We start from the raw sequence: 15,845 nt of genomic DNA, 5'->3' as shown, positions 1-15,845 counted from the left end.
ACTGAATGTTGATTGGCTGCGTTGTCGAGAGGGGAGGCTGAGGGATGAGCACCGCGGTGCCACCATCTCCCCGCGGCCCGGCTCTCACGCACTCGCTCGGGTGTTTCCGTCCCCCGCGCTCGGGTGTTTCCGGCCGCCCCGCTCCGGCCGCGCTCGGGTGTTTCCGGCCTCCCGCCGAGCCGTGCCCATGTCGGACGCGCTCTCCGCCGCCGCCGGCTGCCGCTGCGAGCCCCCGGCCGGCGACACCGCGCCCCGGGGCCCCGCAGGTACGGGCCGGGCCGGGCTGGGCTGGGCTGGGCTGGCCAGGGCAGGGCAGGGCAGGGGGCAGCCCGGCGGCTTGTATTTGCTGGGCTAACTAACACGGAGCCGACTGTCCCCCGTGTTACGGGGAGAGTTTCCTCTCCGTGGTGGGCTCGCTCGTTTCTGCCGTAGGAGCCGTGCAGGGGCGGCAGCTCCTCCCTGCGGGGGCAGCGCGGTCCCGCTGCGGACAGCGACGGCCCGGGTGCCGAGCGGAGAGCGGCGCGCTGCGGGCTCTGCGCCGCTCCCCTGCCGCTCGGGCGCCCGGAGCTGCAGCCGGAGTTGCTCCCGGTGCAGCGGGAAGAGCGAGCACTGATGGAGGTGTGTGCTTTCCCCGGTGACAGAGGGCCCGTGTAGCCGGGAGCCGGGCTGTGTGCTGCGTGCCCCCGGGCTGGAGCTGGCTCCTTCCCGCCCTGACTCCTGGGAATGGCCAGGAGCGGCTCCGAGGGGCATCAGCAACCTGCAAAAGCTGGAACTTGTCCGTGTCCTGTTCACTGCCTTAGCGCCATCGGAAAGCAGGGCTGTGGATGCACTGTGTACCGCAGTCGTATGGGACAGAGCTTTCCCCGTGTCCAGGAGACTTGGGGAAGAGCAGGAGCCATGGTCCTTTTAGCCCCGACCTAGGAATTTCCATCTCGTCAGTGCCCTTTGTGAACTGCTGCACGATTGCTTTTTCCAGGGCTTTGTCAGCTCAGCTTTACATGATGAAATTTGGCCTTGTTCTGTCCTTCTAAAGCTAGGATTAGTAGTTCCTGAATGAACCCTGCTTCTGAGAATGGCTTTACATCAAAAACATGCGAAGGTTTTTGTTCTCCCTTTCCTAGGGTTGAGTCCATTAAAAATCTTTGTTCCACAAGGTTCTAGATACAGCTCATAACACGAAAAACTGGTTGGCTCAGGTCTTTGTCCCACAGCTGTGTGACCTTGTCAGTGTCTGAGTGCTGGCTGCAGGGTTTTTTTCCCTGTTAATGTATTATAAACACCAACATTTATTTCACCTTCTCTTGCTATATTCTGTTTGTTGCTAGAAAATGAAGACTCAGCCCAAAAGACAGACCCTGCAGATCAGCTAGTTGATTCTTTGGAGTCCAGTACTTCACAGAGCGGGTAGGAAAACCTTTTTGTGTGTTGTGGCCCACATGCATGACAGTCTGTTTCACTCCTGTGACCTCTTCTGTATGGCAGTTCGTTCTGTGCAGGTAAAAAGAAGGGCCTGGAGACTGAATTGTCTGCTTTGGGACAGTATATACCAGAATCAGTATGGGAGGGCCTGTTCTTACAGGCTTTAAGGTTGTTTTAAAGCTTGTGAAATGTAGTTCATGGCTCAGCTATTCAAATCACAGAGTCATTCAGCTTGAAATGAACCCTGTGTGGTTTTATAATCCATTATAACAGCTAGTACATTTTCAGGGGGACATTTTCTATATCCTATCTGGAGGATAATTTAATAATTGAGCATGCCTACTGTCTGTAAATCTGGCGGAAGCTGTACCAGAAAATACCTTTTACTATTTTCTTGACAACATTTTGGCTTTTTTCTTCATTGTTTGCTTTCTGTGTCTCTCCATTAATCCTGCTGATCTTAACCCTGTTATCAGATGTTTGGCTTGTTGGTACCGGCTGGGCATGTGGTGTTTGTGGCCAAATAATTTAACTGGCTACAAGCATTAACACTATGCAGTGCAGTTTCATTTGCCATTATACATTTGTTGCACAGGATACAATTTCAGAAATGTGTAAGTTAATTACAGTAGGTAAAGCACAGCTTCATTAAAAAAATGCAAAAATCCAGGAAAAAAAGAACCCACATCAAACCACCCTTCTTACCAAAACAGCAGTTTGATGCCATCTTGGTTTGATGCTGCTGACATCTCTATCAGACTTCCTGACTATAAATGAGTTCTTCCATCTTTTTATTATATCCTCTAATTTTCTTTAAAGAGATTAATACAGACCACGAGCAAAATAGCCAAAGCAGATGATAGATACTTGTGGATATTACCTATTAAATTTGTCTTAATGTAGATCTTTTTTGAAAGGGATGGGGATGGTCCAAAAGGTTTGTGTGAGAAGGAATCAGCTGAACTGTGTCTTTGTAAGTCTGCCTGTAAAGCTGTGTAGCTCTTCCTAATCTTTCAGTGAGACTCTTAGGTATCAATGATATGTATCTAGAGGAAAAAATTCCCAGCCTGTAGGCTCCTGTGTTGATGGAGAGCTTTTAGAGCAGATGTGTGCACCTATGGTAGCAAATGACCAAATAGCCCATCTAGGTGTGTTCATGCAACAGCTAAACTGAAATGCAAATAGGCTAGAAAATGATAGCATAGAAGTACAAGAATTCTTCCTTTAAAAAGTTGTTCCCACCGAGTATCCTTCTTATCTCATCCATCTGCTGCCATTTTGTGAACCTGCTATTCATCTTGAGTCGTTCTTACAGACCTTCTGGTCTATCATGCCAATTGTAGGAAAGGAAATCACACTGTTGAGAGAATATAAGTAAAAAATGGCTTTGTTTCTGGATAAATTCTGTAGTGCCATAGGAGTAACAATTTGAAAACAAAAGCCACATTTGCCCTGTTCAAGTCTTCTCTGTGGATGCAGAATGTGTCAGGACACTTTTCTGGCATCTGAGTTCATTTAGGATTATAAGTCTACCTATAGACAACGTGCAGTCATTTTAAAAATATAATTTAGAAGAAAACACTCAACAGAGAATAAATGCCAGAGATGTTTCATTTCTTGCCCATTCTTTTCCTGCTGTGTACCATTCTTATTGTTTTAGCATGTCCATTTTCTTTTGTTACAGTGCAGTACTCAGACCTCTTTGCTTAAGTTGTTGTGCTGCCCATTGTATGTCTTACTGCTTGCTTATCTGTGGGGTGTATTTGGACATGGCAGAGAGACACTTGGGTGCTCCCTGTATCTGTTGGGATTGCTAGTAGGAAAGGCATAACGGGCCACTTAAATAGATAGCATTTTCAGGATGGCTGTCAAAATTGTTCTGAATTCTTTCACTGATCCAGTTGACCTCTGAGGCAGTATGCAGATGCCATGCAGTAGCTGGCATAAAAATTGTCCTTTCTTGGGCAGAAAAGTTGCTACTGATGTCTGTCCTTAGTGTAGTGTCAGTGAGCCAACATGCTGTGGGTGAGTGCAGTGAATTTCTGCCATCTAAAGGATGGTAAATATGGAGTATCCCACAGAAGTTGCTCCCCCTGGCTCACATGGAAAGTAATCATGCAGACATGGCAGGATTGGGGTGGGCAGGGGGTCTTTGTCCAGTTGGCAGGTGCTGACCACAGAAGCTTGTTCCTTCAGCTCATTTGAATTTGAGTTCCAGAGCAGTGATTCTTCTGCTGGCTGTGCCCTGGGTGCAAGTGCTGAATTGTACTGCTCTCTTCCTCCAAAAGGTCACAGGCTGGGGTGCACCTGAGTGCCGACACAACAGAGCATTCGAAGGAAGAAATTGGCACTCTGGGGGACCAGAACGTGGCTGTACTAGAAGAGAAGCTGCCTGACCAAATCCAATCTCTCAAAAAGGTAGATGGATGTTTCTTGTGTCTGAGAATGAAGACAGAAGTGCAGCAACAGTTCTCCTACTCTACTACTGTGCTTGCCACTGTGGGACTAAGGTTCTAAGGGTTGTGTTAAGATAAAAGTAGTATTAACATAGATTCAGTTACGTTTTTTCCTGTACATTAGAGGCAGATAAATGATATTAGTCTAATTTGCAAAATCCCTCTTGTGTCCTCAGCTAGTCCTTGCTTCCTTGCTCACCGAGGCTTCAAGGTAATTGTCACCTTCTGCTCTTATCTGGTGCTTCTGGAAATTCCATTCTTGTGGATTTATGCAAGAGGGAACTGAAATCCCTTGTTTGTTATTGTGAGCAGCAAATTTGTTTGCCCTACAGATAGAGTCAGGGAAACCTGTACAAGTGACACCAAGTTCAGGACCAGTGAGTTTGCATATATGAGAAGAGAGTGAACCAGATGGATTTGTAACTAGGAGGCAGCAATGGCAGTTTGATTGTGGTTGTAGTCTAGATGCACACAGAGCTGAAAGGCTCTCCCTAGAGAGATTGTTTGATGCAAATTTTTTCCAAGAATAGTTGGCTAAATCTATAAGGCTGCTGCTTTGTTGAGAGGTGACAATTAACTCTGATGCAAGTACACAAATGTGCCTGCCCAGGACTCCCTGGGAGACCAAGGGAAGTGAAATTTGTGCCACTGATGCAACATTTGACTTCAGAGTTCATGACTTTGGTGCATTGGGTAAAACAAATGCTGAGTGGTGTCTCAGAGCTAGCCTACACTAATAATAGAAGCTTGTGCAGGTCTGACTTAGTTTCATAAAGAAGCCTGAGTTACTAATGAGTTGTTTCAAATCTAGGCAGAGACTTTTTAACAGGTGGTCTTTGTGACAATGTTTTTTATGTGCTTTGTGCAGGAAGCTGTTCGATTAACCAGCTACCATGTACCTCAGGGAGTAGGGGATATAGTCATGATTCAGTCAGATCACACTGGTGCTGTGGATATCCTTTCAGCTGAGCTGGAGACTGCAGACCTCCTTGGGGAGCAGAGAAAAGGTGAGTCCTGAAGACAGAACTTTTGTTTGGGTATTTTTTAAGTCAGCCCACCCTGACTAGAAGAGCAGAGACTATCCTGGAGATACTTCTAAATCCTGCTGGAAATTTGGGCTCCTGGCTAGTGAGTGGAAAAACTTCACATCTGGGGCTTTTGGGAGCAGGCTCCAGAATGCAGGCCCCTTACCAGAAATAACTTCACTGTTTTCAGGTAATAGTTTGTCAGTAGTGAAAAGTGATACAAGCCTGTAAACTTCTCCCTTGTCTCAGCTCAGCCTCCACCTCTGGCTGCACCCACCATGTGGACCACTGAGAAGATGAAGGAATTCAAAGCCAAGATGGGGAAGGAGAAGAATGGCCGGATGGTGGTGAAGCGAGGCGAGGTGGTGACAGTCCGAGTGCCAACCCATCCTGATGGGAAATGCATTTGCTGGGAGTTTGCTACGGATGACTACGACATTGGGTTTGGAGTCTATTTTGACTGGACCACAGTTACTAGCACTGCCATTACTGTTCAGGTCAGTGAATCCAGTGATGAGGAGGATGAAGATGAGGACGAGGAAATCGAAGGTTAGTGCAGATCTTACAAAGGTTAATTTGTGTTGCTTGTTGCCATGCTCCTGAGTGTATCTGTGAGATACTACAATTTCCATCTACTTTGTTTAGTCAGCCCATTTGCTATCTCTGCAGCCTACTGAGTTCTTGGTTAGAGTGATAAGAAAGCATTTGGCCCTTCCTGCTTCAGCATATGTCAATGGCTGTCCTCTCCAAGAGCATTCTTAGAATTGAACACATGGAAAAATAAAACCAGAATTCGCTCAGTGAATTTCTAGATGATAAAAAGGTTAAAGTCTGAAATTTTAACCTGACTGTTTTTGTTAGATTCTCAGACTGAGAAATTTCTGGTGGTGAGTGGAGGCAAGAAGATTTTGTTTTGGGGTGTTGGTTTTTCTGGGGTCTTGTTTGTTTGGGTTTTTGTTTGTTTGTTTGTTTTTGTTTGTTTGGGTTTTTGCTGTCTTTTGGGGGGGGTGGTGTTTTTTTGTTGTTGTTTGTTTGGGGGGGATTTCTTGGTTTTTTTTGTTTTTTTCTTGTTTTCTTTTTTCCCCATTACATCAGTAGCTCCTTCTGACTGTATTTGAAATGTTTGCTACCTATGTCACTGTACTTGGGAAACACACAGTAACGTTGCCTGTTCTGTGGCTTGAGTGTATGTGTGACCAGTGTAGCTGGGAGGTTCATGTCTGAATTTTGCAGGCCCTGTAGGCAGGGGTAGGTTCCTTTATGAGGAATCCTCTTGGAGAAGTGAATTGAGAACATAGACACTATGAGGTAACAGCTAAGAGCTTTCCTGCCTCTCTTTGCTTCAATTCTATATCACAGGACTGCTGTTGCATGTATGAAAGCAGTAAGGTGTCTAAGCTAAAAAAGAGAGGAGATTGGGCTGTGGGCTAGTAAATTCTGTCCCATCAGTATTCCCAAGAGAACTGGTTCTTGGTATGACCTTTGTTATTTTGTTATGATAAGGAAGGCTGGACTCTGTGGGAATTATTTGCAGAAAGGTTGGAGGAGATGCTCTGAGTAATGCTATCACCGTTAGCCTTCCATATAGCTGCATGTCTGTGTTGTGTTCTGGTCTTGTTGGTCTTTTTCTGGATCATGAGGTGGTTCTGCCCTACTTACTTGTCTCCTCTCTGCCATTCAGGCCTGTCCCCTGTGGGTGATGTGGAGCGGGGTTCCAAAAGCTACCTGCGGAACCGCTATGGAGAGGTGATGCCCGTGTACCGCAGGAACAGCCATCGGGAGGTACAGGCAGGCAGCCACGAGTACCCGGGCGAGGGCATCTACCTGCTGAAGTTTGATAACTCCTACTCTCTGCTCCGCAATAAGACTCTGTTCTTTCATGTCTACTACACTAGCTGAAGAAGAGGGAAGGGGCAAGGATGGCAGACAGGTGATGGTGAGTGTAGCAGGCTGCCACCCAGCCCTGGTACTGCCTGATGGGCACTGCTGCGTGACAGAACCACGGCGCCGTTCTGCCAGCTCTCCTTTGGACACGAACTGGTTTCTCCTCACATCCTTCTTCCCCACTGTCTCAGGGGAGAAAGGTAGTTGTGACTGCCTGGTTGTTCCCAGGCAGCTGCTCTTTCTCTAAAACTTTGGGAGGCCTGCTCCATCAGGCATTGGGCTGGGCCTTCAAGTCAATGCTGGCAATTGCCCAGAAGCCGCGTTCAGGTGGTTGTGGTTCTGATCTGTTGTGCTGGTACAAAATGAAGTGAAAATAATGTTACTGTTTTGTGAATAACTTTTCCAACTCTCCTGCTGCATCTGCATCGCTAGAGGGCAGCTGTTAGCTTCAGTGAGCCAGAAGCACAGCTGGCTTGTCACTTAGCCAGGGTAACCCCATCACCTACCATCGCTACAGTCACCAGCAGTCAGTGCTTCCTTCACTCACACGAGTGGCTGGGAGTGCAGCTGGCCAGCAGCAGCCCATGCTGCAGTGGCTTGGCAGTGCTGCAACAGGTGGGCCCCAAATAGCAGTCACAGCTCATGTTTGGACAGGGGGTGGGAGCAGGGTGCACACCTCATAGTCCGAAGGAAGGCTTTTCTACAGATTAAGAATTGAATGTTATATCTGTTGATTGTAGGCATATGTAGATGATTAAACCTTCAGTGATTACCAGAAGTTTTTTCTGTATTCCAGATGTGAAGCAGAGGACGTTACTTACTGCCATGCTGAATGAATACAAAATGGTTGGAATACAACCAATAAATACACAGGAAATGTTTCTTAGTAGCAGGATGTTGGTTCAGTGGTATTGCAACCATATGTAGCAAGGAAAAGGCTCCCAGAGAAATGCAGTTTATCAGCTGCTATTGCTGTTGCAAAGGTACTGTTAGGAAGTTGCTTGGCATGTTTTGGTGACTAGTGGTATTAGTTACCACCTTCTGCTTAAGTAGTGGCTGAGTTTAAAAGGAGAAGTTAATCCATCAGAGATGAATTTTCAAACATGTTTATTTGTAACTGTTGTTTATTTTAATACTTTTAACTTGAAATCGTTCTCTTTTCTAAGAATACTGCTGTATTTACATTTTGATACCTCTTTGCAGAGACACAAAATGACTTTCCATGGTGATACTAGAAAAGTTCTGAGTTTTATTTTTAAATTCTCCAGGTAAAGCACCTCTACTTGGTCCATTCCTTCTATTGAGAGGAAACAATGGACAGAATTATTTGGGGTAGTTAAAGCCAAAGATTTTGCTCTCATAGGAGGGCTGCCTATTTCCTATTAAGGGTATATTGTAATGCTGTACAATTTGCTCTATATTCAAGCTTACTTTGAAGTATCTCTGCTTACTGATTTGCTGCTCCAGAGCACTTAGTAGGTCAAAATGGTAAGAGAGGAAGCAGTCATTTTACAATAGAGCAGCCCAAGCTGGGAGCAGGAGGAGTGGAAATTGGAAGAGCCCTACTTGGAGCACAGTGGCTTTCTGGGGGAGTGGGCAAGGAGCAGAGTTGTTGCTGCTTTGGGCCCTGAGAAGGGGAGAAAACAGCCACCTATCTCAAAAAAGAGAGTGTATTCACCAGGGTGCAGAGCTGCTTTATTCAAGCAGGTTGAGCACAGGGAGACAGAACAGTAGGGCTTGGTATCTGTCAGAGCAAGATGCTCTTTCTGGTAGCAGCTTGGAGAGGGCTATTCCTTCCTTTAACCTCTCATGGATGAAATGAAGAACCATCCTATGGCCTTTCTACAGCACTTGAATCAGGCCTGAGCAATTTAGCTAAGGTGTTTGGGTTTTTTTCATCCTTTGTCTATCAAGTTCCTAGATATTGCTGATGGAGTGACACACTTCACTTCTAACAGAGAAGCAGTAGTATGTTTGCTGATATAAAACATCAATTTAACAATATTTCATGGTTGGTGTATTTTGTACAGACTAGGGAATGAGAGGCTGGAGAGCAGCACTGCAGAAAGGGACCAGGGGCCCTGGTTGATGGCAAGTTGAACCTGAGCCAGCAGTGCCCTGGCAGCCAGGAGGGCCAGCCCTGCCCTGGGGTGCATCAGGCACAGCATCACCAGCCAGGCAAGGGAGGGGATTGTCCTGCTCTGCTCTGCACTGGGGCAGCCTCACCTCCAGTGCTGGGGGCAGTTCTGGGTGCCACAATATAAAAAAGACATTAAGCCATTAAAGACCATCCAAAGGAGGGCCACAAGGATGGTGAAGGGTCTGGAGGGGAAGCCATAGGAGGAGTGGCTGAGGTCACTTGGTCTATTCAGGCTGGAGAAGAGGAGACTGAGGGGAGACCTCATTGCAGTTACAGCTTCCTCATGAGAGGCAGGCACTGATCTCTTCAATCTTGTGACCAGTGACAGGACTCAAGGAAATGGCCTGAAGCTGAGTCAGGGGAGGTTTAGGATGGGTATATGGAAAAAGTTTTTCACCCAGATGGTGGTTGAGCACTGGAACAGGCTCCCCAGGGAAGTGATCACAGCATCAAGCCTGACAGAGTTCAAGGAGTGTTTGGACAACACTCTCAAGCACATGTCCTGATTGTTGGGGTGTCCTGAGACAGGAGCTGGACTCAATGATCGTGATGGACCTCTTCCAACTCAACATACTCTATGATTCTATGAACCTTTTTTACCAAGTCACTGGAAAACACCTTAAAACTATTTATGATCACACAGAAAACATTATGGGCCAATGCCAGGAGAAAAGTTGCACGTAAAATACAGAAGTTGGTCATGTCCCAGAGTAATAAGATGAGCCAAATACATGTGTGGCCAATGCCAGGGTTCTTCAGGCTGTTCTCCAGCCTCTGGGAAAACATGGTGGTGTTGAAACTCAGTGGTGAAGTTCTGCAGGACTGTTGAAGGAAATAAAAAATAGGAATTATATTTTTCTTAGAGGTTTCACTAGGTTGTTCCTTACATTATTTTTTATGTTGTTAATTTGGAAAAAATACTTTTGTTCATCACTCAATGCTTGTCAGGGAAGTGTTTTTGTAAAAGTGGGTATAAGCTTAAGCCAACTTGTGAACTCCAAATTGTCCAAATTCCAAGTTTATGGAATTTCACTTAGATCCATTACCCAAAAGACTGCATCAGATAGAATCTTACAGTAGAGGATTAGACTAATAATTTTCTTCAAACAGATGATGTAGGAAGTAAAAGATACCAACAACAGGGAAAGGGCGAGTTTATTTAGTAAATTCTTTAACAGCACAAGCCAGTCTCTGAAAATAAGGTCAGTGCTGGAATTAACTGTCCCAAATTGTCAGGAGATGGGACTATACTTCTTTTCCAGCTTCAGTGGGTCTTACAAGATAGAGGGAGAAGGGTCTGTAGCCTTACAAATTATGGTCTATCCATCTGATACAATAATTCACATTCAGACAGAAATTTCAGAAATTCTCAAAAATCTTCTGGCTCTTCAGGCCTTTAGACTCAGAAAAATAACTGGTTTTAAGAAATGAGGTTTTTTTCATGGGCTGTTTTATAAAAATAAACAAACATTCCATTAAAAGCTTATTGAAACTGTCATTGCTAATAAAATCTGAATTATTGAAACTTCTAGAAAGACTCTAAACACAGTAACAGTTTCATTGTATTTTGGACAACTCTTCATAGCCATATAGTAAAGTATTTCCTTAAAAAGCTGATAACCACATCCAGCAGTAGCAGTTGAGTATTATGAAGGCAGTTCTGCAGCTCAGGCCACCTGAGTTACTCATCACACTCTGCAATTGACAGTATCCTTTCATAATTTCATAATATAATTTCATAACATCCTTTCTGGTTTAAAGGAGAGTTGGGTTAAAAAAGCAAATCACAAGCAAATATGTTTGGGGATTTTATTCCCCCACCCGTTTTAAAGTATTGGTTTGTGAATAACGAAAGTTGCAGATTAAAAATGTGACAAAGAGATTAATGAAGCATCAGTCAGATGGCAGGCATCAGTCCTGTCAGTCAGCTCACACACATATGGTACAAAATACCTGGACAGACAAGGCCTGTGAAGCAGGGCTGTGCCAGGACCATCAGAAGGGATGGTGGCATGGCTGCAGTGTGCGACTCCTGCAGCGTATGGAGTACAGTACACCTGGGCTCAGGAAGCACTGCATGCAGCAGGAACTGGAGCATGCCCAGCTCTCCCCACATGTTCTAAAGGCTGCTCTCATCCTCCACTCAGGTCAGTGCAGTGATCCAGGTGTAACCCATCTCCTGCACACACACAGCAACACAGGTACAGCACCCCAGCACGTGTAACCTGTTTCCCACACAACCCTGCAGGTACAGCAGCCTGGTCTAGTTGAAGGTGTCCCTGCCTAAGGGAAAGCAGTTGGAACTTGATGATATATAAGGTCCTCTTCCAATCCAAACCATTCTATGATTTTATGAGTAAATGTGACAATAATTTAACAAGACATTTTGGCAAGGTATACTTAGCTGTTCACTGCATAGAGGACAGGGTCAGAAAAAACTGTCAGTGAGACCCTCTGCTGAGTCATGAGGTTCAGAAAGGACCTCCTTATTTTTTAAACTCCTTTCTTAAGGGAAATTTAGGTGTGTCTGGATCCAGACTTAGTCCCAGACTTGGCCAGCAATTTACATCTAAAGGATTATGTGCACAGTCAATCTTGTATCTCAGCTGAGATTTCAGTTTTGTATGCTATTAAGCACTTGGTGACAATTCCTGAGCAAGGGATCTCTCAGCCTCAAGAAGTTAACCCTAAGAGGCATCCTTAGTTGAGTGGAGATCCTGGGGTACAGCCTCCTGCCATGCAGGAGAGGGTAAAGAGGCCCTGGACTGTCCACTACTTAGAGTAAGATGATTGACTTACAGTCATATTTCCATACAGGCTGTATTCTGGGTTTCCTTGTGCCCAACTGGCCCTAAGCTGATGAGCAAAACTTATGGCCCTTAACTACTGTGTTCTTATCTGTCTTCTCAGAGTCCAGCTTAAGCCAGATACAGTCCTCCTGCCCACCACTGGTGGCTGGCTATTGCTCAAGCAGAAGTGGGAGGGGAGAGCACACTGTCACCTGAGGCACTAAAGAGAAGAAGATGGAATAGACCCTTCAGTGTGACCACAATGTCAGCATTGTTGGTCCTTGGCTGTGAGATCTGCAGAACCCTGTGTGTGTGTGCTGGTTAACATGTGATGTACTATTTGGCACCTACTCCACTTTCTAATTAGGATTTATTTATGTTGAAGGGAACTCTGACCTGTATGTACATGAGATATTCCAGAATTATGGATCCTCAGCTGCACAGCTTGTTGCATGCTAGTGGGTTATCTCCATTTAAAACTATACTGTGGTTTTGATCACAAAACTTGCCTTACAACCAGTTTTGATCACTTGCTGACACATAGATAGTATGTCCCAGTTTTCAAGCCATTAGTTAATGGTTTTTGTTAAGATAAATTGCACTGTAGATGGCAAACCTATTATTCAGTTCTTGCTTTCTGAAATGTGGACCAATCTTTAATAAGGCTGGGGTCACTCTTTTGGAACTGTGCCCATCTACCTGGTCTCATTGACCTGAGCCCAAAAGCAGCATTGAATGTGGAATGTCATCCCAATGACTATGTGCCCAGCCTGCAAATGCAGCCTGCCCACAGACAGGCCTGCTGCAGTGGAACTGAAAGTATTTGGTGTGGGTTGTTTCACTGCTTAAGTTTCCCAGAAGTATCTGGTATCTTTTATGAACACAAGATAGTTTTAGGAACATTTAATCTTCAGGAAAGCTTCACAGTTGTACAGAATAATTCCTCTTTTTGTTTATTTTCTTATATTTCCACATTATACAAGTATATTGTTTCTCAGGTATTCAACTAGCATTCATTATCAAAGTGACAACTTCTTTTTGGAAGGATACACAGTTTTTATTAGTTCTCTGATAAATAGCTTGGCTAGTGGCTAGTGATTAACAGCAGCCATTCCTGTTCAATATCAAACCCATAGTTGTTTCAAAGAAATAATCTTATTTTGCATGTGTATTTTTTTCAGTTTGGTACATTTCTTGGATTTGTATTCAATCTTGCTAGCTGGCTTAGGCATTTATGGAAATCCTTCTTATTTAAATAGAGATCTTTGGTATTAGACCTTGGGTCAAAAAAGAAAAATAAAGTTTAAATGCAGTTGCACTTCAGAGAGGGAAATTAATCCTCAGGAAAGCAAATTTTTTTTGTTTCTGTGGAAGGAAGATTTCAAATAGGTTTTTAATTTATGTTTCCTTTCCCTCTAAATTGCCTCTAGAAATTCAGAAAGCTAAATCAAGAAAGAAGCTTCTTTTGCATTTTGGGTTTGCTTTTGTGAAAGCACAAAATTGTTTTCCATTTTGTTTTGAATATAATTTAGGTCTAAATAAAATTTACATGTTCAGTCAGAGATATATCCTTTAGCAAAGGACCTGTATAAAAATTACCTTGGATAAGTGTTTAGTTATAATAATGGTATTAATCTGTTGGACATTTTTCATGTGAGGGAAGGTAATAAGCTCTTCATTGTTTCCTCTTTTTTGCTTTAGGTGTAATGTAGTAGCAGAAGTTTAAAATGTATGTGTTTTATTGAGAACAGAGAGTTAAAATTGCTTACATCAAGGACCACTACTGGTACTGCTTACATTTGCTCAGACCCTTTGGAGGCCTGTAATGCATGTTCTCTGGAAGGGTTACTGGTGTCAGACACAGGCTTGTAGCAAATGAATGCTTGAGACCCATTTAATATGCACAAACAAGTAAGATGAAGATGTGTTGAGAGGAAGAGCTTAGCTACCCAACTTCAGGTGCTAGGAAAGTCAGGTTACTATGCACTGAGTCTAGAAGGCAGCCACATGCCTTTCTTTGTGGCTTACCCAGTCAGCTTATCTCCTTGTACCTGTGTGTGCACGTAACCTCCATCCATGGCCTGCACTGGGTCACCTACTGTGGAGCTGGACCTGGTGAGGTGAATTTGAGGTAAATCTTATTACAGGTCTAGCTGCTGAAAGATTTTGTTGTTCTTGTGGGGAATTAGGGGAGAGAATGAATCCCTAAATGAGTTCACTTTCATCCCCACTGCTTATACTCTTCCTTCTTGTCTCACTACCCCTATTAAAGCCGCTCTACAGAGGATTTATCACAAGGTGCCTTAGGAACAAACAGCATGTCTGAAATGAGAACCATAGGTGTCATTAATACAAGAGATTTCTTCTTATTTCTCTGCCCATTTGGGTAGGGGGTCCTTGCTAAGGTCAGGCAGGGAGAGCCCCTCTAGGCTGTTCCTGGAGATCTAGTCTGTTCATAGACCACCTTGTTGCTGTAAGATGAGTAGTACAATGGTATTTGAATTTCCTGGTGCCATACATTCTTTGCCTTCATATGCTGCTGTCAGATGTCTAGGAACACTAGAGGACTGCTCCTTTTGATATGCTGACACTAAACCCAAGGACCATAGGAACACTAGATAGACATAGAAGAGTGTTTCTTATGGCCATTCATAATTTTCTCAAAAAAGAGTGTTGAAATCCAGAGTTGTGAGTGTTGTGTGCTTATGCATATTGAGTGTGGATGAAAGACCAAAGCAACAAGTTTTTTGTTTAGGGTTTTTTAATATCTACAAGTGTAAAAGAAAAAAGCATTTCTCCTTTTCTCATATCTGGGAAAATATTGGATGTGATAGTATCATGTAGATGAATGAAGATTTCACAACTGGCAGAATGAAAAACTGGGAACTGATTGTATTAAATACAATGCTAATTAGACTGTGAAAGAAGGCAGGAGTTTAGCAGGAGTCAAAGTGCTACGGCATTTATCTAAACAAGTTGATTTTCAGTAAACACCAATTAAGTAAAGTTTTAAAAGGTACATAAAACACCAGACTTCAAATGTATAATTCAAGGAGGAGAGTGTTCTGGGGGGATAGTCCACATTTGCCTGGAGAGAGTATCTGGCTACTTATTCCAAAACTGTGGTGCTCTTGCAGCTGAAGGTGCATCAGTACCGGTGGATGTTGGATCTGAGTCCCCTTGACTTTTCTGGGTTCCATTCTGGATTTTACATGTTGCTTTCTCAGAATCATCATACATTAAATGTAGCCTTTATTGGGAAAGGAGAGAGGAAGACTTTTTGATCCATCAGTGAGGGTTATCTGTTTTAAACGCATCTTCCTTTGGGCAAGAAGCAGGATGCCAGCTGCAAAATTCAGAGCTAAGAAGACCTTGCCAAGTAATGACCTTAATGTTTAGGAGCCATGTTAGGAAATGATAAATAGCTGGAGATGGCCTCCCTGCAACCTCCAAGATGCCCTGGGGACAGCTCTCCTCAGAGGGAAGCAGGCTGCTTTCCACTCACAGCTCCAAACCATTAGCACTTTCAATGGGGAGCACCGTGTAGCTGGTCATAACTTTTTCAGACCTATGTTCTTGTGAACTGTGATGGTTGTTTGTCAGTCCTTACCTCTGTGATGTGAATATTTTTGATGTCCTGTGATTTCAAAATTGAGTTCTCAGCGCCAGCTGTTTGCTTTCCATGTGCTCACCAAGAGGTGAATTTTAAATACAGAAGAGGATATTTTAATAAAATGTGTCACTGGACTCTTTCTGAAGGGCACGTATGAAGGCTATATTTATAGTGTGCTTGCATTCCTTCTACAATTGGTTTGTATTGTTTGTATTTGATGTGTTGTGGTTGATTTGTAATAAAATATTGGAACTTACTCCCTTTAAATAAACTTCACTATGCAACCAAGAACTTTGTCTTCTGTTTAAAGCAAGTGAATATCTTGATATGAAAAATTCAACTACAGACCTTCCAACAAAACAAGAATGCAGTTAGTTTTAGGAGCAAAGAAGAAGCAAATATGCAAAATATACTTTGCAGTGTACAGGAGATTCTGATGCAAACAGATAGGAAAATGCTCTGTTATCAGCTCATGATGATGATGGTTCCAGCCAGGAAATCTTTTGTCTCTTAAAATGA

General features: G+C 43.9%; 1 protein-coding gene across 1 annotated transcript; it reads left to right on the top strand.

Moving 5' to 3' along the window:
* The first annotated feature begins 169 nt into the window (after positions 1–169).
* TMED8 (transmembrane p24 trafficking protein family member 8) lies at positions 170–15,610 on the top strand. The gene is made up of 6 exons (XM_066552094.1): positions 170–266; positions 1,326–1,404; positions 3,708–3,837; positions 4,744–4,882; positions 5,150–5,449; positions 6,582–15,610. The coding sequence occupies exons 1-6, from the start codon at positions 188–190 to the stop codon at positions 6,797–6,799; spliced, it is 945 nt and encodes a 314-aa protein (XP_066408191.1). The 5' UTR covers positions 170–187; the 3' UTR covers positions 6,800–15,610.
* Positions 15,611–15,845: the final 235 nt, after the last annotated feature.

Source organism: Molothrus aeneus, chromosome 6, assembly GCF_037042795.1.
Source record: "Molothrus aeneus isolate 106 chromosome 6, BPBGC_Maene_1.0, whole genome shotgun sequence".
Taxonomy (NCBI): domain Eukaryota; kingdom Metazoa; phylum Chordata; class Aves; order Passeriformes; family Icteridae; genus Molothrus; species Molothrus aeneus.
Note: the sequence above shows the minus strand (reverse complement) of the source record. Positions and strands in the feature narration are given on the sequence as shown.

Bases quoted from the DNA above. Each gene is read 5' to 3' on its own strand.
- TMED8 (XM_066552094.1), top strand. From the start codon at position 188: ATGTCGGACGCGCTCTCCGCCGCCGCCGGCTGCCGCTGCGAGCCCCCG. The intron at 1,405-3,707 runs GTAGGAAAACCT...TTCCTCCAAAAG, and splicing joins TCCAGTACTTCACAGAGCGG to GTCACAGGCTGGGGTGCACC. The intron at 3,838-4,743 runs GTAGATGGATGT...TGCTTTGTGCAG, and splicing joins AAATCCAATCTCTCAAAAAG to GAAGCTGTTCGATTAACCAG.